At 48.9% G+C, this 24650-nt stretch overlaps 2 protein-coding genes across 4 annotated transcripts; one reads left to right on the plus strand and one right to left on the minus strand.

Annotated features, from left to right (window-relative positions):
- Positions 1-356: 356 nt before the first annotated feature.
- Positions 357-7093, plus strand: GCDH (glutaryl-CoA dehydrogenase). The gene is made up of 12 exons (XM_055431535.2): positions 357-452; positions 539-668; positions 756-791; positions 1089-1232; positions 1409-1471; positions 1776-1946; positions 2625-2754; positions 2837-3053; positions 3857-3960; positions 4240-4365; positions 4648-4808; positions 6546-7093. The coding sequence occupies exons 2-12, from the start codon at positions 578-580 to the stop codon at positions 6617-6619; spliced, it is 1317 nt and encodes a 438-aa protein (XP_055287510.1). The 5' UTR covers positions 357-452; positions 539-577; the 3' UTR covers positions 6620-7093.
- Positions 5999-23108, minus strand: SYCE2 (synaptonemal complex central element protein 2). 3 transcript variants are annotated; one of them, XM_055431545.2, is made up of 5 exons: positions 23037-23108; positions 22278-22396; positions 9102-9276; positions 7665-7853; positions 5999-6298 (listed from the first exon to the last, which is right to left on the minus strand). In XM_055431545.2, exons 1-5 carry the CDS (start codon positions 23049-23051, stop codon positions 6251-6253), a joined length of 546 nt encoding a protein of 181 aa, XP_055287520.1. In that variant the 5' UTR covers positions 23052-23108; the 3' UTR covers positions 5999-6250. The 3 variants fall into 3 exon arrangements, with proteins under 3 accessions (XP_055287520.1, XP_055287519.1, XP_055287518.1); XM_055431544.2 differs by having other exon boundaries at positions 9102-9309; XM_055431543.2 differs by having other exon boundaries at positions 9102-9312.
- Between the last annotated feature and the right edge of the window lie 1542 nt (positions 23109-24650).

Here is a 24650-nt window from a genome sequence, read left to right on the forward strand (position 1 = left end):
TGGGCTGAGATCGTCCACCTGAGCCCACCCCCTCTCACAGAACCCCATTAAAGGAGACCTCGAGATCTGGGCTCGTGATTTCTAGTACTCATTTTCTCGAGCCTCAGCTGCCTCTTTTAACTCCAGAATCTCTCGGCACTCGCCCCCTATAACTGACCAATCAAGAGTGCGCCGAGCCCCCTCAGTGGGCCAATCGGATTGACCCGCTCGCCTTCCGCCCCCTTACCGGTCCTTCCGCTCCTTAAAGAGGGTTAAAGTATCTCTACTACGCGAGCCCGCTTCCACCGGCAAGGTTGCCGTAGCCCCTTTAAAAGGCAGGGCCGTGAAAGAGCAGGGTCCTAGCACGAACCAATGACAAGCCCCATTTAGCCTCTGCCCCGCCCATCTCCACCGGAGGTCAAAAGTCTTGTTCTATGGCACTGTGGCCTGTGCAGTGAACCCGGAGGCTCCAGGTGAGGATTCGCGAGAGGGGCGAAGGGTGCAAAGGGCCAGGGCACTTGGTGGAAGCCGCTCTGCTCAGACGCCTCCAATCCTCCAGGTCGGCTGTGATTGTTCTGCTTGCCCGCTGGCTGCCCATATGGCCCTGAGAGGCGTCTACGCGCGGCTACTGAACCGCGGACCCGGCCTACGAGTATTTCGTTCATGGAGCTCGGCGACAGCGCAGACCAGTCAGTGCTGGACCTGGGGTGGAATGGGGAGGGAGAAACTTGAGGCTCGGGGATTTCGGGGTAATTTTTCCCCTCCTATGTTTGCAGAGAAAGGCGAGAAGACCCAGAGTCAATCGGCCAAGCGTAAGGACCCCTGGTTGCGCCGTGCGTCTGCGCCCCTTGTCCAACTAACTGTCTGTCTGTCCCCGATGGGTTCTGTCCCAGAATCCGAGGGCTCCCCAGGCGGGGAGGCAGGGCCGTGGCCAGGGCCAGAGGCTCTGAGGCAGTGAGTTTCCCGAGAAAGACCACTTTGCCAGTCCTGTTTGCAGCCCACATTAGTTGAGGGTTGAGGGGTGGGGCTGAGGATTCTGGGGGAGGGGAGAGCGTGGTGGTCGGGTGGACAGGGCTGAGTAGAGTCCCACTCCCTCCAACCCTGCCCAGCTTCGCGGCCTGAGTTTGACTGGAGGGACCCACTGTTGCTGGAGGAGCAGCTGACAGCAGATGAGATCCTCATCAGGGACACCTTCCGCACCTACTGCCAGGAGCGCCTCATGCCCCGCATCCTGCTGGCCAATCGCAACGAAGGTGCTCAGGCAGGCGGGTGGGCACTCAGGAGCTCCCACTGCCACCTGAACCTGAACCCTCCATCATGCACATCAGCTCTGCCTGCTCTAGCTGGGCCTCAGAACACCTCTGACTCTGGGCTAGTGCTCCAGAGGGCCAAGACTGGGCCTGAAATTGGGGCATCTGTTCCTTGGCAGTTTTTCACCGGGAGATCATCTCAGAGATGGGGGAGCTCGGTATGCTGGGCCCCACCATCCAAGGTAAGGACACATTTCTCTCCATGCCCTACAGCCCTCCACTGTGTCTTGAAAAGCCCCTTTCTTTCCCTGAGCCTAGTTTCCCAGTCTGCAAAGAGAAGCTGTTATGTCTCTGTCTGAAGCGGTTTTGGGGATGAAATGAATAAATCCTCAAGCTAGAGCCAGCTTGGTGCCCTCTCCTTGGGTGCTTCTATGGGGCTCTGTCTCTTGGACAACAGGAATCACTTGTCTCAAGTGGGCAGGGCTTTGTTCCACATTGTTCTATTTCTCTCCCCTCCCACCCCCCACCCTGGCCCATCCCCCCCAGGGTATAGCTGTGCTGGAGTCTCATCGGTGGCCTACGGGCTCCTGGCCCGAGAGCTGGAGCGAGTGGACAGTGGCTACAGGTCAGCAATGAGTGTCCAGTCTTCCCTTGTCATGCACCCTATCTATGCGTATGGCAGCGAGGAGCAGAAGCAGAAGTACCTGCCCCGGCTGGGTGAGCAGCTGCCTGGGGAGCCTGGAGGACAGAAGATGGTCCCAATGATCAGGGCCAGGGCTGAGTTTCCCTCAGGCATGCCTTGTGTTCTCACTGTAAGGGTATTGCCAATGGCCCCTCAGGCCCCATGCCAGACCATGGACCCCACCCCACATCTGATTCTCCTAGGTCTTTCTCACCACCATCATATCCCCCGTGATTTGCTTTCTCTGTTCCCCATTGCAGCCCAAAGTTTAAAGTCTTAACTTCCCAACTGGGTCCACAAGATCCCACGTGGGCAGGCCTCTGCTAACCTTTCTAGCTCATCTCTGACTACTCCCTTGACTGCTCCTTTGCAGTCGGACTCAGCGGCTTGGAATTCTCAGTTGTACCCCTGGACTTTTGCACATTCTGGTTTCACTGCCAGGACTGCTCCTCTGCATACCTCTTCCTGCTTAACTCCTTTTCACTGCCCTTAAAGATAGTTTAGCCAACCCCTTCCCGACTCCTGTTTGGACCTCCCCCCACTATGGCATTGTGACTATGACCTGGGTGACATATCTGTGCCCCCCACCTCCTGGGAGTGCCATGAGGGCAGAGCCAGGTCTGCTTTGGCCTGGCTCGGTGGAAAGGCCCAGTTTTCAGTAGAGGGATTGGATGGGGGACCGGCAGCCTCATGATCTCATCTCATGCCTGCAGCCAAGGGGGAGCTGCTGGGCTGCTTTGGGCTCACGGAGCCCAACCACGGGAGTGACCCTAGCGGCATGGAGACCAGAGCCCGCCACAACCCATCCAGCAGGAGCTACACCCTCAATGGGTCCAAGACCTGGTGAGGCAGGAGCCTGGGGTCCTCAGGCAGGTGGGCAGAGGCAGTGGGTGGCCAGATCCCTCACTGCCTGTCCTGCTTCCAGGATCACCAACTCACCTGTGGCCGACTTGCTGATAGTATGGGCTCGGTGTGAGGATCGCTGCATTCGGGGCTTCCTGCTGGAGAAGGGGATGCGGGGCCTCTCAACCCCCAGGATTGAGGGCAAGTTCTCTCTGCGGGCATCATCCACAGGAATGATTATTATGGATGACGTGGAGGTGCCAGAGGAGAATGTGCTGCCCGGGGTGTCTGGTCTGGCGGTAAGCAGCAGCCACCTTGGGAACTGATATCAAGTCACCTGCTGCTTCTCTTTTCTTGGGCAGGCCCCTTGCAAGGGACCCAGCTGGGGAAGAGATACCCATGGAGCCCAAACAGTAGTGACTTGGAGAGGTTCTGCCTGGTTCACTGATGTGTGCTGAAACTACCCCCTCTCCTTTTTAACTTTTAGCTGTGCAGGGTGTTCATTGCTGCATGGACTTTTGTCTAATTGCAGTGAGTGGGGGCTACTCTCTAGTTGCAGTGTGTAGGCTTCTGTAGTTGTGGTTCCCGGGTTCTAGAGCACAGGTTCAAGAGTTGTGCACTGGCTTTGTTGCTCTGTGGCATGTGGGATCTTCCAGGACCAGAGATCAAACCTGTGTCTCTTGCATTGGCAGGTAGATTCTTTACCACTGAGCCACAAGGGAAACCCAAAACTTCCCCATTTTGGTGACCATCTCACTCAAGCTGGCTTGGCCTGGGATGCAGAGGCCTGAACCAACTTAATTCTGCTTGCATGTGCATCTTCCTGTCTCCTTACCTCAGACCCTAGATCTGAGCCTCCCGTCCATATCTTGGACTGGGGAGAACTGTATGAAAACCAAGAGTGAGTAGGCAAGAAGCAAAACGCTATGTGCATTGTTGGTGTTGATGCCAAGGCTATGTGTGACTTCAATAGTTGTCCTGAGTCTCCCTGGTTTATAATGACTGCATATCAGGGGTGTCTGGGGAGGGGGCACTTAAAAGTTAGTTCTCTGCAGGTTCTCTTATCTTGTGGTGGGGCTGAGGCCCTGTCTCAACCCTACAGGGTCCCTTCGGCTGCCTAAACAATGCCCGCTATGGCATCACGTGGGGTGTGCTTGGAGCCGCTGAGTTCTGTTTGCACACGGCCAGGCAGTACACTCTGGACAGGTGTGTGGGGGCTACCATGACAACTCCCAGGGGTGTGGGGGAGGCTTGGGTTCCATCACTTACTCCTCACCCTTGGTGCCCAGCCACCAGACCTAAGCTCCCTGCTCTGTGAATTGGCCGAGGAAGTCCTTCTGGGAAGTGAGGGGCTCAGAGCCTCAGCAGAGCCAGAGTGAGCTGAGTGGGGACACAGCTCACTCTGGGGCAGCCTGGAAAGGCCCTGGGATAGGACTGGGGAGTGCCCTCCACCCCATAAGATTTGCCTTGATCTTGCCTGCGTAGGATCCAGTTTGGTGTCCCACTGGCCAAGAACCAACTGATTCAGAAAAAGCTGGCGGATATGCTCACCGAGATCACGTTGGGTCTTCATGCCTGCCTGCAGCTCGGCCGCTTGAAGGATCAAGACAAGTAGGGGCTCTGTGTGTGGGAAGGGGCAGGCAGCTATGGCAGGAGGACCCGCTGCCTCTTCCAAGCATGGTGGTGGTTGGGCCTGGAGAGAGAGGACATTCCTGCCTGGTGGCCCCTGGGGACCCCACCCTGACTACCTCTCCCTCACTGAGAGCTATGTCTGCTGCTGTGATGTAACTCTCCTCCCTGGCTGGCTTTGCCCAGGGGTAGGGATGCCTGGGTGCCCAGAGCGGGGGTCAGCTCTTTATAACCCAATGTCTGTGACGTCTGTGCTGTTCCCAGGGCTGCCCCAGAAATGATCTCTTTGCTGAAGAGGAATAACTGTGGGAAGGCCCTGGACATCGCTCGCCAGGCCCGAGACATGCTGGGGGGGAATGGGATTTCTGATGAGTATCACGTGATCCGGCATGTCATGAACCTGGAGTCTGTGAACACCTATGAAGGTGGGGGCTGGACTCCTGGGGTGTGTGTGGGGGGTTCACAGTGGCCTCACACCTGGGGAAGGGGACAGCAAGGAGGGGCAGGGACAGCAGGCTCAACTCCTTCTGTCAGCTGTCTGTCACCAGTTGGCAGCATGATGTGGGGCAAGTCCCATCCTCGGTCCCGCATCTGGAGTGGCCCACAAGGGGACCATGGAAGTACACACTCCCACATTTCCCCCGTTATGCTGGAGGAGGGATGTTCCCAAGCCTGCTTACGGCTTCCTCGGGCATCCCCAGATGGGGGCACAACACCCAGTGGGCTGGCAAATTCAAGGAGGTAAGTGTGCAGCTACACACAGGAATCAGCACTCCATTTCATGTGAGAAAAAGAAAAGGTGAATCATTGGCAGGCTGTGGTGTCTGCACCTGGTAACTGGTTGTGACTCCCATGGGGCCCAGAAATCCTTGTCTTGTAGGAAGACAGACAAAGAAAAAGATAATTAAAAAGAAAAAAGATGTGGGGACTTCCCTGATGGTCCTGTGGTTAGGACTTGGTGCTTCCACTGCGGTGGCCTGGGTTTAGTCCTTGGCTGGGGAACTAAGATCCCACAAGCCAAGGTGTGGCCAAAAAAAAGAAGAGAAATGTATAATTCTAGTGTGAGCCACAGAGACTACAGGGAGCTGTAACAGGACTCAGTCTCTGAGGGGGAAAGTGGAACCATATTAAGCCTTGAGGGAGGTGTAGGAGTTCCCTGGGCAGAGACTGAAGTAGCGCCCATGCACTGTCTGGGCGGGGCATTCAGACAGCAAAGGGGAGGGGGAGGGATTCTACAGGCATGACAGGGACCCTGAGGACATGCTGAGGGGACCCCAGATGGTTTTATGCAGGGGAGGGGCGGGCTCAGATTTGCACTTTAGGAAGAAAAGAGAATTATTTTGCTTCATAAAAGGGAGAGTGCAATCTCTGGTTTCTGCCTTGGGAAGCTAAGGAAGAACAGATGAAAGCACAGAGGGCTGCAGAGCGTTCCCCTTGTGGGTGTGGGGCTTGGGGCAGTGGCTCCAGGACAGGGGAGGCAGGGATCAGCTGGGACAGGCAATTAATTGTCTGATGTTTGCTTTCCTGTCCCTCCTGCGGGTAAGAAAGGGCCTGATCCGTTTCCCGCAGAGCTCATTAGCTCTTTCCACCTCTGTGGGAAGAAAGTATGGCTGGGTTGGAAATCAAACATTTAATCAACTGTGTGGGGTTGGGGTGGGGTGAATCTGGGAGACTACCAAAGCTGGGACCGTCATGGGGGCTGGACTTGCTGTGGTTTGGGGCCTGGCACAAAGAGCGTCGGTTGGGTTTTGTTTGCTTGTTTTTGCCAAAGAAGCATTGCAGAACTCTGAAAAACAATTTTCTCAGCATGGCCCAAACGGTGGCCTTCCTTGGTGGCTGTCACTAAGAGGGGCTCTCCTGGTAGCTGTCAGCATTCGCCATCTTTGTGAATCTGTTCTTCTTCCAGAGTAGTAGCCTGTGGGGGGGACATGAAAATTGACTTTAAAAGGAATTTGTGGGGGATTTCCCTGGTGGGCCAGTGGTTAGGACTCTGTGCTTCCACTGCAAGGGACACAGTCAGGGAATTAAGATTCCTGATTGGGGAACTAAGATCCCACATGCCATGTGGCACATCCAAAATAAATAAGCAAAATTTTTTAAAAAAATAAAGGGAAATTGTGAGCTGTTAAGATTGCAAACTGACTCTGCATTTATTCACCCAGGCACTCATGACATCCACGCTCTGATCCTCGGAAGGGCTATCACAGGGATCCAGGCGTTCGTGGCCGGCAAGTGAACCCACTTCACCTGGGAGCCCAGATGGCACCAAACCCTCTCCAGGGAGACACAGGGCTTGGAGCTTAGTTGGAGAGGAGAACTGGCATATGGAGCCAGTTCTTATGGTGGGAAGTGAGAGACACTGATTTTTGAATATCAAAATTTCCCTTTCGAAGTCACTCAAATCTGTTCCTTAAAGAGAAGATCGGACTTTCTGTACTGAGTGTCTCAATCCAGTTTTTACCGTGGACAGGCACAGACTCCACCTGCCTTGAAAAAGAAGCTACTCGACAGGGGAGCAGGGAGAGGGGAGGAGAGTGACATGGAAGCAACTTGTGGGACCCACCAGTGTCGAAGTGGACTGCTCCATCCACATAGCAAGCACTCACTCCGCACCCTCTGACCCTCCCCTCTGGGGGCAAGTGCCTTATGCTGGACGCTGGAGCAGAATGAGGGGTAAAGTGAGAGAATAATAAAGAGTGTGCATGTCTGACCCCACCGTGTTGGATCACATTTTCTGGTGACCAGTAACAGGAAAAAGGAACACGTGAAAGGGCTGTGAAGTGCACTGGGACCCAGCAGGGATTTCCCCAGCCCAGAAGAGATCTGGGCCATGTCAGAATCTTGGGCTTAGCTGTAATAAACAAACTCAGGTGGGCACTGCCAGGGCTCAGGGCTGAGGGCAAAGGGGACTTTGTCATTTTTGTCACCCACCTCAGAGCTGACACACAGCGTAGGAAGTAACAGGCTTCTTAGCTCGGACACACCACACAACAGGGGAGCATGGGGCCGTGAGTAGGACGGCCAGAGCACCAGGGCCCTTGCAGAGACAGTGGCTCCTGGGGGGCATAGGGCCATGCGATGCTAAAATCCTTGCTCTCTGTTGATAATTAAAAAAAAATTTTTTTTTTCTGGCCATACCTCATGGCATGTGGGATCTTAGTTCCCCAACCAGGGATTGAACCTGTGCCCCCTGCATTGGGATCATGCCGTCTTAACCATTGGACTGCCAGGTAACTCCCTGCTGACATTTACTTTCATCTCAGCCCCTACAACTCTCATACCTCAGGCTGGACACACAGGTCTTTGTACACGGTCTCCACGGTGTGGCACACTTGTTTGAGCTCTGTTTCCAGGTGATTGATCTTTGCCATCTTTTGGGTGAACTCTTGGAGCTTTTCCTGGATGATCTTGTTGTGGTGATTATAAATCTGATACATCCTTTCCTCAAGCTTCTCTGTCAGGTCTGAAACCTTTGAAAGAATAAGAGGTGCTCTTAGAAAATCAAACAAGAGGCATCACGAGACATTTGTTCTGACTGGCTCTTTAAGATTTCTGCAGTTTATATTACAAAAGTGGTAAAAACAACTCTGGTGACGGGATGAAATGGCCTATATGTTAAATTTTTCTTTTCTTTTTATGAGAAATATTTTCAACTTTATTCATCTCCAAAGAGTGATTAAAAACATGATTCAAGGAACAGTAAAAGTTTAGGTCAAATAAAGTAGAAGAATGTGACTTCACATATATATATAAAACCTATATGTATTATATTATTATATAATTACATACATAATTTATAATTATATAATTATATATTTTATTTATAATTATATATATTTATTATATACTATTGTATAATTTATGTAATTATAAATTATATAATTTATAAATATAAATTATAATAACTTTGAATTATATATAATTATATATTACTTATATATATGTATGAGTGTAAACTTATCCCACCTAGATAATTTTTCTTTTTAAACAGAAAGGTGCACACTGATGTAGACAAGCTCCGCCAGGTTAGGAGGAAAGTATCGGGAGCAGAGGCTGGAGGAAAATGTGCAACAAAGTGGCCTCTGGGTGATGGTATCATATGAATATGTTTATCTTTTTTTCGGCTATGTTATATTTTTGTCTAAATTTGCTATGTACCAGGTAGGTAGGAATGGGGTCTTGGGAGGACATCAGCCTGTCATTGAGAGATGACGTGTGGAATTCACAAGTTGTCTGACTTACAGTATATATTCTGAAGACGCATCGGGGACAACTATTAATAACAGACCTGAACACATTAGGTTTTGTTAGACGTAAGCCCCAGCCATGTTCAGGGACTTCCACTCTCCCAAGTCATGTGACTTCTGGAGGACAAGTGGGTGTGATAACTCAGGTTACGTCTCAATCCCCTCCTGCCACAGCCATTAGCCCAGCATGAAAGTAAGGGGCTAGTCTGTGATACAGGTGAACCTTGGTTTCTCATCCTGGCTCTCTCACTCAGGCAAATTATTTCCAAACCTTACTTTACCCATCTGCAATATGGGTCCAATCTCTTCTCTGCAGGAATGCCATAAGGGTGAAATGAGGTACCATACGCAAACTGTCAAGAACATGTGGGGAACATAACAGCAGTTCATTGCCTCCCCCTTTATGTTTTACACAAGGAACACCTCCTCCCTTTCCCTGGGGTTCTGCAGTACGTGGGGGGAATCAGTCACCTTGATCTTGAGGCTGTCTCTGAAGTTGGTCATGAGGGCATGGTCCTTCTGCCTGCTCTCGTTGATATTTTCAATCAGCTCTTGGGCTCTCTTCTTCAGGATGTCTATGCTCAAGTCCAGAGAGGAAAAGTAGGGTCCTGACTTTCCTTCCAGCATCATTAGCTGGCGGTTGGCACTGGAGGTGGCGACAGAGGGGCTAGAAACCTGACTTCTGAAAGTATAGGAAACTTGAGATCAGCACCAAACTTTCCTGAGAGTGGCTGATCTGAATTAGCTCTGTGGTGGGAGGAGAACCTGCGTCTTATGTTTTCCATTGGTGACATTTGTTTATTTCATTCATACCCCTCCCCCCACCCTGCCCCTGAGGGGAAGGGACAGCTTAAGAGTCTGCCTGCCCATGCAGGGGGAAACAGGTTCAATCCCTGCCCTGAGAGGATTCCACATTCTGTGGAGCAACTAAGTCTGTGTTCCACAACTACTGAGCCTGGGCTCCAGAGCCCGTGTGTGCAACGACTGAAGTCCACATGCCCTAGAGCCTGAGTGCCGCAACAAGGGAAGCCACCAGAAGAAGTCCTTGAACCACAGCTAGAAAGGAGCCCTCCCTCTCCACAATTAGAGAAAGCCTGTGCACAGCAACCGAGACCCAGTGTAGTCAAAAATAAAATAATTTTTTAATACAAAAATAAAATTAAAAACAATACCCCCAGAAGAGTTTGTTCCACACTGTGTGTGCCAAGTCACTGCAGTCATGTCTGACTCTGCAACCCACGGACTGTAGCCTGCCAGGCTCCTCTGTCAAGAATGCTGGAGTGGGTTGCCATGCCCTCCTCCAAGGGATCTTCCTGATCCAGGGATCCAACCCATGTCTCTATGTCTCTTGCATTGGCAGGCAAGTTCTTTACCACTAGTGCCACTTGGGAAGTAGTACTGTATATGTGACTATAATTATGCAATTGGACTAAATGCATAGTTAGTGAAATGGTGAAAAAAGGACAGCTGTCTAAAAAAGCTAAATAGAATGAACAAAGGTGAACCTAATAAAATACAGCTATTAAATCAAGTGTGGGCAAACAGTGACATATTAGGGCCAAGACCATAAAAATTTAGAAGTATTTTGCATACAGATTGCTTTGTCAAGGCCTATAAGTTTTTGCTCTGCTTTAGAAAAACAAAAGTGGGGGACTTCCCTGGTGGCCCAGTGTTTAAGATTCTGTGCTCCCAGTGCAGGGTGCTGGGTTTGATCCCTGGTCAGGGAACTATTGATAGATTCCACATGCTGCAACGAAAGATCCTGAGAGCCACAACTAAGACCTGGCACAGCAAAAAGAAAAGACAGTAAAATAAATAAAAACACAAAAGTGGAAATTGTGGGTAATGCATTATAAATGAAGTTTATGCAAAAAAAAAAAAAGTTGTGATCTGATCAACAGACCCATTGGTGTTTTAAATTAAGATAAAATGTTTAAAGGGCTTCCCTGGTGGTCCAGTAATTAAGAATCAGTTTGGCAATGCTGGGGAACACCGTTTCGATCCCATATGTTGTTGAACAACTAAGCCTGAGGGCCACAACTATTGAGCCTGGGCTCTAGAGTCCAAGAGCTGCAACTATGGAAGCCCATGCACACTAGAGCCGTTGCTCTGCTACAAAAGAAGCCACTGCAATGGGAAATCCACACACCACAACTAGAGAGTAGCCTCTACTCACGGCAACTAGAGAAGGCCTTCATGCAGCAATGAAGACCCACCACAGCCAAAAAATAGATAAATCTTTTTTTTAAAAAAGATAAAGGGTTTAAGATAAGATGCTCTTTTTTTCTTTTTGGCCATTTTTTATCTGCCCTGTACTGCTAAGCTACCCGCTTCATCTTGCTGCACATTCACAATCACACTTTGGGGTCTGTCCCCATTGTCTTTACCTCATCGCTGAGGACACAGGCTCAGCACGACTGTGTCACTTTTTCAGGATCCCTAGTCTGTGCAGAGTTGGGTGTGCAGCACCCAGCTGGCCTGACCCCCGGCTTGAGCCCTGCTTCCCCCGAAATTCTCATTTTCCTCCTCACCCTGAGGTGCTTCCAGCTCTGAATGGCTGAGACTCGGAGGTGCAAACACAGCAGCTCTTCCACATACCAGTTCACACACAACCATAAAGCCATGACTGCAAGCCAAGCACAGCTACTGAGAAAAACACATCTTCAGTTTTGGATGCTTCCTCCATACAAATATGTGTCTTGGCTTTTCTCCAACTGCTTGAGCTCTTTCTTCTGGCTCAGGATACAACCACAGGGAAACTTGAGTGCATGACAGCCAGGGTGGCCAGGCTCTCATTGACACAGAGGTCCTCAGGCCTGAGACCCTGGCTGTGTCCTGGTTCTCATGTTCTCCTTACCACATGGGTTTTTTGTGCTTGGGTCTTTACACTTGCTCTCTGACAGTGAGACCTAGCCTAGGCCACTACCTCTTTTGTTTTTACTATTTATTTATTTATTTTAGTTTTGGCTGTGCTGGGTCTTTGCTGCTGCACGTAGACTTTCTCTAGTTGCGGTGAGCAGGGGCTACTCTCTAGTTGTGGTGTGTGGGTTTCCCAGTGTGGTGGCTTCTCTTATTGAAGAACACAAGCTCTAGGCACTTGGGCTTCAACAGTTGCGGTACATGGGCTCAGTAGTTGTGGCACATGGGCTGAGCTGTTCCCTGACATGTGGGATCTTCCTGGACCAGGGATTGAACCCACGTCCCCTGCATTGGCAGGTGGATTCTTAGCCATTGAGCTACCAGAGAAGCACCCGATGCCTCTTTTGAAGCGCCGCCTGTGACCCCGGGCCTATCTCTACCACTGTGTGCTTGTCCCTGATGCCGCTCTTATCTCCCCATTTATCTCTGCATTCCCAGCATCCCGCACATTTTGAGTCCTCCACTGTTAACAAACGAATGAATGAAGGATACTGATCTAGTCCTCCCTATTCTGGCTTTACACAAAGCATGCAAATTCACCTGCCTGCAGAGCCAGATGCTTGTGTTCAGAGCATCTGTCACAGATGCTCTGTGTTCAGGCACACATGAGAAGGTGTGTCTCTGATCAAGGCAGATATTTTATAGCAAAACCTTATTGATAGAAAACAAAAACCAACTAAAGGCTCCCTGGGCATTCCTGTAAAAAAAGGTTTTGCTGTCCTCTTGACCTGCCTCTCATGGGAAGAATAATAAAGGTGCATTGAATAAATGAATGAGTGATTAGGAAGGGCTTTCATTACCATCCATGCTCCCATGTTTCCCAAACTTATCCCCAACCCACGCCTCTTCTCTGAGCTCCCAGTAAGGTACCTGACTACCCCCAGGCCCTCTCCACTTGGCTGTCCCAGAAGCATTTCAAACTCCTCTAAATTTGCACACCAGCTCAAAGTTGTCCACCCTCCTCCTGTCATTGAAGAACACCAAAAGGTCACCTGGTACCCAAGCCAGAAACTTGGCAGCCACCCTGGAGCCTGGCTTCTCTTTCCTTCCAAATCCCCTCACAAAATCAGACTTCTCTGGTGGTCAGGGAGTTAGGAATCTGCCAATGCAGGGGACACGAGTTTGACCCCTGGTTCTGGAAGATCTCACATGCCGTGGGGCAACTAAGCTCCTGCGCCTCAAGTACTGAAGCCCACGTACCCTAGAGCCTGTGATCCACAACAAGAGAAGCCACAGAAGGAACAGTAGCCCTTGCTCACTGCACTAGAGAAAGCCTGCATGAGGCACCGAAGACCCAGTGCAGCCATAAATAAATAAATAAAATTTCTTAAAAACAAAAAGATTAAAAAAAAACCCAACAGGAACAAATCCCATCACAAAATCAGACTAGCCTGATGTTCCAGTGGTTAAAAATCTGCCTGCCAATGCAGGGGACAAGGGTTTGATCCCTGGTTCAGGAAGATCCCTCGTGCCCTGGGGCAACAAAGCCCCAGGGCCACAACTACTGAGTCCGCTCACCTAGAGCCCATGCTCCAACACAAGAGAAGGCCAAGCACCACATGAAGAGTAGCCTCTCTCTCCACAACTAGAGAAAGCCTAATGCTTCTTTGTGAAGCAGCAAAGACCCAGCACAACCTAAAATAAATTAATTTAAAAAGAATCCTGTCACAAAATCCTTTCATTTCCACCTCCTAATTTCTCCCAAATCTATCATCTCTTCCCCATCAACCATTCACAACCCCACACCTACTGTTCCCACCTGGGGCTTAGGGCCCTCTGAATCACAATCAGACATCCCACTTCTGCTCCACAGCCTACAAGACCCCCCACCAGCTGCAGGATCAAGTAAATTCCCTAGGACAGCACACAAGGCTTTCCAGGGCTGTGGAAAGGCCTCCATCTTCTTTTCACCCTCCACTCCCAGCAATTTGGAACCTTCCACAATTTCACCAAATCCATTAGCCTTTGCCTGAAATGCCTTTTCTTTTCTGTCAACTTCATGAGACAACATTCAGAGCACCCCTACCTCACCATCGCTTACTAATCACAACACTGCCAGTTTGTATGATTGATTCCCTTCAGGCGCCCTACACACTCTGGGCAGAGAGTGCATTGTATATTCATTCCAGAGGCATCACCACTGTTCCCGGAGCACCTAAATGAAAGAATTATCGCCTGAGATGGATGTAACGTTCTTGCTCTTAAGCCACTTTGTACCCGCAGTTGCTTTGTTGTCCCCACTGTATAAGGGCTCTGAAATTAAAATCAATGAGAGAACCAGGTGTTTCTGTTTTGTGTCATTGCTCACAACCTGCTTGAGCTGCTAACTGTTCAAAGTCGCTCCTTTCTCAGGCTCGAGGGATGAAGCTGGAACCGGTCTCCGTGGCAGCTACACAAATGGTGAAAAATCACTTGAAATCGGCTCATTCAAATTTTGTGGTGGGACAAAGGCCTGCATCAGATGTCTGCAGAGAGCATCTTGATTTTCCCCAACCTCCCCTTTGGGGTTTTATTCCTTTCCATTTCATTTTTCTTAATACTCAGCAGCTGCATATTAATCAGGATGCTAATGAATCATAGGCTTCCCTGGGCCTGCATTCACCAATTAACTTTAATAAACAAAACACACCGTGTCCTCTCCACTGGCTTCCCTGGTTCTTAGGCCTGCTTCTGTTGCCCAACCCTGGATGGAGGCCAGGGACTGGAAGTGGGCCCAACAGAGCAGGCTGCCTGTGCTCAGGGTGGGGAAGTGGGGGGCCAGGTTGGGGGTTGTGAACACATCCCTCCGCTCATCTATGATGGTCTGTCCTAAGGAGTCCCTAATTCAGCTTCGAGGATTAGGACCTAGTTTCCGAGCAGGGCCCATGCTGGCAGGAGGCCCAGGAACGGCGGAGGAAATGGGTCTAAGCGAAGAGACCATCTGTTCGCTCCAGGTAAAGCTGTGATTGGCAGGCGTGAGAGCCAGAGCCGCCCGCTGGTGGGGGCCCTCCCTCCGAGGGTCTCTAACAGATACACAAGTAAACAATTCGCCAGCCACTTACGACCACCGCAGGCGGTGGTCCCGGGAGGGGAGGCGAGCTAATCAAACATTCAAGGAGGAACACAACAGCATCTCTGGCGTCTGGGCAAAATGATGTTTTGCTGAAGTACAGCCAGGAAAGGGGAAGGTCTGAATTGAAGCTTCAGAGCCCACTCCTTTCACCCTCTGCTCATCTCTCATGAAATGTGTTCACATTTTAATCATGTCACTGACAGTCTGCTGAGGGATCTGTTAACTGGCCCTTGCGCTGGTTCTAATCCATGTTTCTTGACCCAAAGCTCTTTTAGAACTCCTCAAAGTCTCACCACTTAGATCACTGTCTAAACATACTATTTGCAGGAAGCTGTTATCAAACAAACTACTTTAGATCTTTCTCTTTTCTGGTCTCCAATTGATAGCACACACTTGGAAACCATTCCACCCTGTGCTCTGTTTTACAACTGAGGCCTCTGGGAGGCAAGAGGAAGCTGGTTTTCTGCCGACAGTCCTCAGGGGCCCTGTCCTGAGCCTCATTCTATGCTCAGGTGAGCTCCTTCACGGAAACAGTGACTCCCAAAGCACCATCTCTCTGGCCCCTGGCCCCACCCATCCTGGTGCTCCGTCAGAAAGTCCAACACTGTCCTGGACTTATTCATGTGTATGTGTCTCAGTTCAGTTCAGTCTCTCAGTTCAGTTCAGTTGCTCAGTCATGTCCGACTCTGTGACCCTACAGACTGCAGCACACCAGGCTTCCCTGTCCATCACCAACTCCCGGAGCTTGCTCAAACTCATGTTCATTGAGTTGGTGATGCCAGCCAACTATCTCATCCTCTGTCGTCCCCTTCTACCCGCTTTCAATCTTTCCCAGCATCAGGGTCTTTTCAGATGCGTCAGTTCTTCGCATCAGGTGGCCAAAGTATTGGAGTTTCAGCTTCAACATCAGTCTTTCCAATGAATATTCAGGACTGATTTCCTTTAGAATTGACTGGTTTTATCTCCTGGCAGTTCAAGGGACTCTCAAGAGTCTTCTCCAACACCACAGTTCAAAAGCATCAATTCTTCAGTGCTCAGCTTTCTTTATGGTTCAACTCTCACATCCATACATGACTACTGGAAAAACCATTAACTTTGACTAGGTGGACCTTTGTTGGCAAAGTAATGTCTCTGCTTTTTAATATGCTGTCTAGGTTGGCCATAGCTTTTCTTCCAAGGAGTGTCTTTTAATTTCATGGCTGCAGTCACCATCTGCAGTGATTTTGGAGCCCCCCAAAATAAAGTCTCTCACTGTTTCCATTGAATCCCCATCTATTTGTCATGAACTGATGGGACTGGATGCCATGATCTTAGTTTTCTGAATGTTGAGTTTTAAGCCAACTTTTTGACTCTCCTCTTTCACTTTCATCAAGAGGCTCTTTAGTTCTTTGCTGCCACAAGGGTGGTGTCATCTGCATATCTGAGGTTATTGATATTTCTCCCAGCAATCCTGATTCCAAGATTGTGTATGTCTCTGGTCACCTCGAACTCAGCAAGGGCAGAATGCAACTCGTGCCTCTGCCAGTTGGAAACCAAACCACCTCGAGCCAGAAAGCAGGTGGCCCTTTCTGTGCTGGTAAGCATTTAGCAACTGGCTCTCTAGGGGTGGAGGAGGAGGTGGCAGAGGAAACCTTGATTTGTAGTATTTGCCAATTTCCATGGTGCACAGACTCCCACTATAGCCAATTTCAAGCTACCAACATGAAGTCGCTAAATGCCAGGTTGGGAAGAGATGTGTAGAACTGGCTCCTGCTGGTAGGAGCCAGCTCCAGGCTCTAGCACACCGCAGCTGGGAGACCTCGTCAGCTCATCCCTTTTCTCATGCCTCAATAAGTGAATCCCCCCCATCTTCTCTCCATCTGCCCTGCTAGACATCCTGCAGAAGCCTCCCACCTATCTCCCAGGTCCACTCCCACCCCCTCCCACCCATTCTTCACAGAACAGCTGGTGTCTTTTTATAACAGGAACCTGAGCATGTCACTTCTCTGATTTCAGCCATTCCCCACCTTGATGTCTACCGAACAGAAACAAAAACTTGTACACGGATGTTCACAGCAGCCTTATTCACGAGGACCAAAGAGCAGAGACAATCTAAATTTCCAACAGCTGATGAATGGATAAATAAAATGTGGTACATCCATAGTTTAGAATATTATTCAGCTATATAGAGGAATGAAGTTCTGATACATGTTACGACATGGATGAACCCTGAAGACATTATGCTTAGTGAAAGAAGCCAGTCACAAAGGATCACACAATTGTATAATTTCATTTATATGAAATATCCAGCAGAGGCAAACTGTAGAGACAGAAAGTAGAGCTGTTGCCAGGGACTAGGAAGGACATGGGCTTGCCAGGTGGCACTAGTGGTAAAGAACCCACTTGCCAATACAGGAGACACAAGAGATGCAGGTTCAATCCATGTTTTGGGAAGATCTCTTGGAGGAGGGCATGGCAACCCACTCCAGTATAACTGCCTGGAGAATCCAATCCCATGGACAGAGGAGCCTGATGGGCTATAGTCCATGGGGTTGCAAAGAGTCAGACATGACTGAATGAGCACACACATGCATGACTACAGAGGATACGTTTTCCCAGCAACCTGACCTCTTTCGATTCAGTGCTTGTTCAATACATGCCTTTCTTATCAGATGGAAGCACTGAGAATGTATGAGCCTGTCTGTCCAGTGTAACCAGGGTATCATTACCACCAATCACGAAGCCTGACACACTGGCCTTCCGCTGTTTGGTGACCAACCCTGCCCCTGCCTCAGGGACTTGCAGCTCCCTCTGCTTGGAATGTATGGGCCTCTGGTCGCCTCCTGGCTGGCTCCTCCTTATGTGACCTCCTTAGAGATCAACTATTCCAAACTCCCTGTCACTCTAGTCGCTCCTTTTTGGTTTTGTTTCTTTACAGCACTTGCCTCCAATTGAAATGACATTAAAAAAAAAAAAACAAATTATCTTTTAGCAAGTTCAGTTAAGTTGCTCAGTCCTGTCTGATTCTTTGCGATCTCATGGACTGCAGCATGCCAGGCTTCCCTGTCCATCACCAACTCCCAGAGCTTGCTCAAACTCATGTTCATTGAGTTGGTGATGCCATCCAACCATCTCATCCTCTGTCATCTACTTCTCCTCTTGCCTTCAATCTTTCCCAGCATCAGAGTCTTTTCCAATGAGTCAGTTCTTCGCATCAGGTGGCCAAAGTATTGGAGCTTTAGCATCAGTCCTTCCAATGAATACTCAGGGTTGATTTCCTTTAGGAAATCCTTTCTGTCCAAGGGCCTCTCAAGAGTCTTCTCCAGCACCACAGTTTGAAAGCATCAATTCTTTGGTGCTCAGCCTTCTTTATGGTCCAACTCTCACATCCATACATGACTACTGGAAAAACTATAGCTCTAACTACACGGATCTTTGTCAGCAAGGTGATGTCTCTGCTTTTTAATATGCTGTTTAGGTTGGTCATAGCTTTTCTTTTTTTAATATGCTGTCTAGGTTGGTCATGACTTTTAGAAAGTCATCTTGGCAACAGACCCAACATAGTCAACACAATATTCAAGAAGAATGAAGCTGGGAGGACTGATGCTACTTGATGTGATACCAGTGAAAGAATATAAAATAGACCAGTGGAATGGAATAGAGCCCAGATATAGACCCACACACATGTAGTCAACTTATCTTTGACAAAGGAACAAAGAAAATTCAGTGGAGAGATGAGAATCTTTTCAACAAATGGAGTTGTAACAATTAGACATCCACATGCAAAAAAAGTGAAGTTAGACACAGATCTTGCACCTTTCACAAAAATTTTCTCAAAATAGATATCATAGCCCTAAATGTAAAACTATGGCAAAAAGCGAAGAACTAAAGAGTCTCTTGATGAAACTGAAAGAGAGTGAAAAAGTTGACTTAAAACTCAACATTCAGGAAACTAAGATCATGGCATCTGGTCCCATCACTTCATGACAAATAGATGGGGAAACAATGGAAACAATAACAGACTTTTTTTGGGCTTCAAAATCACTGCAGATGGTGACTGCAGCCATGAAATTAAAAGACACTTGCTCCTTGGAAGAAAAACTATGGCCAACCTAGACAGCATATTAAAAAGCAGAGACATTACTTTGCCAACAAAGGTCCACCTAGTCAAAGTTAATGGTTTTTCCAGTAGTCAGGTATGGATGTGAGAGTTGAACTATAAAAAAGGTTGAGCACCAAAGAATTGATGCTTTTTAACTGTGGTGTTAGAGAAGACTCTTGAGAGTCCCTTGGACTGCAGGGAGAGCCAACCAGTCCATCCTAAAGGAAATCAGTCCTGAATATTCACTGGAAGGACAGATGCTGAAGCTGAAACTCTAATACTTTGGCCACCTGATGCGAAGAACTGACTCATCTGAAAAGACCCCGATGCTGGGAAAGATTGAAAGCAGGAGGAGAAGGGGACGACAGAGGATGAGATAGTTGGCTGGCATCACCAACTCAATGAACATGAGTTTGAGCAAGCTCCGGGAGTTGGCGATGGACAGGGAAGCCTGGCGTGCTGCAGTCCATGAGGTCACAGAGAGTCGGACACAACTGAGTGACTGGACTGAACTGAAATGTAAAACACAAAACTATAAAACTCCTGGAAGACATCAGAGGAAAATATATAAGTGGCTTTGGGGTTGGTGGTGACTTCTTAGATACAATATCAAAAGAAAGAAGTGGTAAATTGGACTTCATTAAAATTTAAAACTTCTACTCTGTAAAAGACACCATTAAGAGAATGAAAAGATCCGTCACAGACTGGGGCAAATCTTTACAGAACACAAACCTGGGACTTCCCTGGTGGCTCAGTGGTAAAGAATTGCCTGCCGTGCAGGAGACATAGGTTTGATCCCTGGTCTGGGAAGATTCCACATGCTTTGGGGCAACTAAGCCTCTACACCACAACTACTGAGCCCACATGCTGCAGCTACTGAAGTCTGCACACCCTCAAGCCCATGCTCCACAAGAGAAGTCACCGCAATGAGAAGCCTGGGCACCACAACTAGAGAAAAGCCCGCACAGCAAAGAAGACCCAGCATAGCCAAAATAAATAAATAAATACAATTATTTTTTAAAGACAAAAAAAAAAAAAAAGACTTAAAACCCCTGCAAATCTGATAAAGGCCTGACATCCAAAATATTCAAAGAACTCATGAAACTCAGCAATTAAAAAAAAAATCCAAAAAAACAAGAAAAGAAACATCCAATTTAAAAACAGTCAAAGATCTGGACACCATACCAAAAGATGTGGAGATGTCAAATAAACATATGGAAAGATGTTTAACTTCATACCTCATAATGAAGTTTCAAATCAACATAACAATGATACCACCACTGCCTGTTAAGAATGGGGGAAACCTAAAACACTGACAACACCAAATACTGGTGAGGATGTAGAACAACAGGAACATTCATTCATTGAAAACAGGAATGCAAAATGGTTCAGCCACTTTGGAAGACATTTTGGCAGTTTCTTTCAAAACTAAAAATACTCTTACCGTATGATCTAGCAATTGTGCTCCTTGCTATTTACCCGAAGGAGTTGAAAATTTACATCTACACAAAACTTGCACATGAATGTTTACTGTAACTATATAAACAACTAAATTGATAAAACTTGGAAGCATAATTGCTGAAACTTAAAAGCAACCAAGATGTCCTTCAATAAGTGAAAAGAAGTCAGCTCCATGAGAGCAGGAATTCTGATTTGTTCACTATTGTATCCTCAGCATGTAAAACAGGGTTTGGGTAAAGGAGACCCTTGATAAATATCTGGTGAATAAATGTGTAAGACAAGAATGTCTTTTTAAAGTAATCTGCAACACTGCTCTTTCTCTTGTTCCAACATCACAATTTCTGTTAGTTTTATCTCCTTAAATCTATCCAAAATTTGACTACTTCTCATCACCTCCATGGATCTACTCTAGGTCAGGTCACAGTCATTTTGCACCTAAATTATTCCAGTTGCCTTATCACTGGCCTCCCTGCTTTCAGTCCAGCCTTCAGTAAATCTATTCTCTACTCAGCAGCCAGAGGAAGCCTTTTAAAACTTTAGCCCAACGGACTATGGTGGTTTAGTCACTAAGTCATGTCCGACTCTTGCAATCCCATGGACTGTTGCCTGCCAGGCTCCTCTATCCATGAGATTCTCCAAGCAAAAATACTAGAGTGGGTTGCCATTTCCTTCTCCAGGGGATCTTCCTGACCCACGAATCGAACCCCAGGCCCCAAGTCTCCTGGATTGCAGGCATATTCTTTACTGATTGAGCTACAAGGGAAACCCAATGGATTACACTTCTAAAAAGGGCCAGACAGGAACACTTTTTCACTTTGCAGGCCATACGGTCTGGGTTGCTTCTGGAGAAGAAGCCCTGTCCTAATAAAACTTTATTAACAATAATCCTGGAACTTCCCTGGTGGTCCAGTGGTTAAGATTCCATGCTTCCATTGAAGGGGCACAGGTCCCATCCCTGGTCAGGGAACTAAGATCCCACACACCACAGTCCATTCCCCCCCCGCCCAAAAAAAAGCACCTCACCCTGCAGTAGTCCTGTTGCTCCTCTAATTCCACATCTTTTCATGGGTAACTATCACCCAAAGTCCCATCACCTGTCTAATGGTATCTCTTATTATTTCCCTCTTACCCATGCTTGCTCCAGCACAGTCCTCCCTTGGGGCCTTTGCAGCTGCTGTTTCTTGGCCTGGAATGTAGTCCTCCCTACCCTCATGGTTCACTTACCATCTCCTCCATGAAGTCTTCCCTGACCCTCTCATCTAAACTGGCCGTCTGCCACATTATCCCTATTTTTTCCCCCAGAACACTCAGCATCCCGACTACCATATATATATTCCTGAGTTTATAGACTTTCTCCAAGAATGTCAGCTCAATGCTATTGATACCGTGCAGGGCCCCGTGGGGCTCCTGGGCTTAAGACCTTTCTGTTGCTCCTGTTTCTTTGATTACAGGAAACAACATTCACTCAGGCTCCATGCTTCCCTGAGTTCCAATGGGCTGATTCAAACAGTTGTTAGGGAAAGGAAGGGATGGGAGACCTGGGAGAAACAGTCAAAAGTAGCCTTGGGGCAAAGTCCTATTTCCCCACCAGGGGATATACACAATATCTTTGAGCTATTTCTGCAGATACTGACACCCCTTCCAGGTGGGAGAAGCTGATTAATGATGGTATGCTGCCCACAAACAGGTAGACCCCAGACCATCTGGATTTGAAGGTTGACGCTGACTGCTACTTCCCTCACCATCAACCCCTCAGAACAATGCAAGCCTGTCATTACATTGATCCTTATCACCTACCCTGACCAGGAACCCTGTCTATAAGACTTTTCCCAAGGAGGGGAGGCAGAGTCCTTGAGGTGCTAATCTACCATATTCCCTCTTTGTCTGGCAAAGAAATAAAGCCACTCTTTCTCCTCCATAACTCTCTGTATTTCTGTTCAGCATCAGTGCACAAAGAGCCAAGACGTTGGCATCACTGTGCCTCCAGTGTTTCCATCCCAGGCACATGGGAGATTGTAGACAAGTATGCGCAACAAATGCGCCAAGAGCAGACACTGGAAGGGTCTGGAGAAAGAAAAGGGTAAATGAGGGACTCAAGGGTCTGTTGGGTCCGATGGACCGGGTTCTTCCTCACCTAGCTGGCCCTTGACAAGCTTCCTCATCGCGGCTCTCCTCACCCTGCTGCTGTTCCTCCTGGTTCTCCCCCAGCAGCTGTGGCTCCTGGTCCTTGAATTCTACTTGGGGCATGTCCACCTGTGAGCACAGCTAGCACTTGAGAGGTCAAAGGAGGGAGGCAGGGAGGGAGGGCAGGAAGTGGTCAGGTCCCCTTCCTCCCTCCCCTTCAACCCTGGGCACCTCTGGGTGCTGCTGTGTAATGTTGCGGACCTTCAGGAGAGATGGGCGGGGCTGGGATGGGCACCACGAGGGCGGGGGCGTGGACCGAGGGGACCCAGTGCCTGGAGCACAGGAGGACTGGGGTGGGGAGACCTGGAGGGGGCGGGGTGAGGTCTGGGTCTCCTGCTGGGGTGCTTAGGGTGCCTGCGCTCCTAATTGGTGTGTAAGTCGACTGAGTCCTTCGAGGAGAGAGAAGTAGGAGAAAAAGAAGAGAAACGGGTGCGGTGTGTGGGTGTCTGAGTCTTTCTCTACCCTACTCCTGCCACGCGCCATGGGTGGAAGTCGGTCCTTCCGGCCAGGGCTGTCAGCGCGTCAGTCACACAGTCGGTTAGTCAGGGCCCGGGAGGTCAGTCAGGAAATCGGGGCCCAGCCGGGCGAGAAGCGGCCTGGATGGCAGGAGACAAGCGGCCGGTCTCGGGTTCGTCGGGGAAGCCCAAGATCGCTGCCGTTCCCTGCCGGTCAGCTCGCCGCCCGCGCGAAGGAAACAAGTGCAGCGTACCCCTTGTCGCTCCATTCCGTCTTTTCCCGCCTTCTCGTTCGTGCCCTCTGCGCACACGCTGGCCCCGCCCCCACGCATGTGTAGCGGCGCGAACCTTCGGCCCCGCCCCTTTTTGCGAGCATGCGCGCGCAGCGCGGCAGGGGCGGCCGTTAAGTGTCGGTTGGGCTGTCCCGGCGCTGTGCTGCGCGCGCAGCCCTCACAGCCGGGAGGAGCCGATGGTTTCTGTGCTCCCGTGTGCGCATGTGTGAGGAGGCACCAAGGCACAAGGTGAGTGGCGGAATATCTTGGACCGTGTGTTCATTCGTATGTTGCATTTTCATCTGCTCAGCTCAAAGAAATATTGCCAATAAAAAATTCTGACGTTTGCTGTCATTTGATTACGACCTACTGCCCTTACTGAAAAAAGCTGATGTAAATACCAGCTTGAATCAGTTATCTGCACTCCCAAACCAGAAGCTCCTTGAAAGCATGGCGGCGCTGGCCCTTACAGAGTTGAGCCCATACCCTTCAATGATAATAGTAATAATAATGAAGAGTGACAACATAAGTCATTGGCACACGAGGAGAAAATATTTAAGAACTTGTATCCAGTATCTACAAAGACCTCTTGGAACTCAGAAAAAATAAAGGGGGTGGTGGGAGGGGGCCAGACGATTTGAAACGGTGTGTGCAAAGGCCCGGAGGTCTGAGCAAGCTCAGTGTGTTTGAGAAGCAGTCGGGTCAGGTGGGGAGAGCAGGGATTGGCGGAAGCAGTGGGTGAAGGATGAAGAGTTTGGTAGGCGGTGGGCTGAGTCAACGTTTGAGACTGTCCCAACCGATTGGCAAGGAGGTGGGTGTTTCTTATGCTTTGTATCATACATGCTTCACCCTCACTTGTTTGTACTTTTTACATGGCTTCTACCCCTCATTTCTGTATTTAGGTCACAGTGTCCACGAGGGGAGGACAGCTGGAATCCCCACCCCCACCCCCACACACATGCTCAGCCCTTCTGTTCTGGGCTCTGTCCCTGGCCACACACACTAGAGCACACCCCCTTTACACCTATGTTCTGGAGAGCCCAAGGGGTTTGAATCTGGGCTGTCTCTTACCAATAACTGCGGTGATCATTAAACTGCCACTCACTCACAAAACTCATCTTGGTCTATTACCAAGGTGGTAAAATCTAAACCATGAGACTATTTGTAAGGGTTTCAAGGGTAACATCTGGAACACATTCAGAGTTTAATGATGAACAGTAGCTAACATTAGTATCTTGTGGCAGGGCTACAAGATATTACATCTTCCTGCAGCATCAGATTTGAAGATTCGAGGATTATCTACGGAGAAAAATCTCAGACTGAACTTCTAAACATGCACACACAAACACAAGGACCAAATCAAGACCAAGGCAACACAGGGACTTCCCTGGTGGTCCGGTGGCTGAGACTCTGACCTTCCACTTCAGGGGACATGGGTTTGACCCCTGATTGGGGAACTAACATCCTGCCTGTGGCCAAAAATTAAGAAAACAAAGGCAACAGGAAAGGTGCAGGATGATTTTTATGGTGCACGGTTTGTGTAACTTTTTTGAAAACATGCAAAATGAAACCATGTCATGTTAAAGTAACATGTAA

This window comes from Moschus berezovskii, chromosome 8 (assembly GCF_049115385.1).
Source record: "Moschus berezovskii isolate FMDL1 chromosome 8, NW_MosBer_1.0, whole genome shotgun sequence".
Taxonomy (NCBI): Eukaryota; Metazoa; Chordata; class Mammalia; order Artiodactyla; family Moschidae; genus Moschus; species Moschus berezovskii.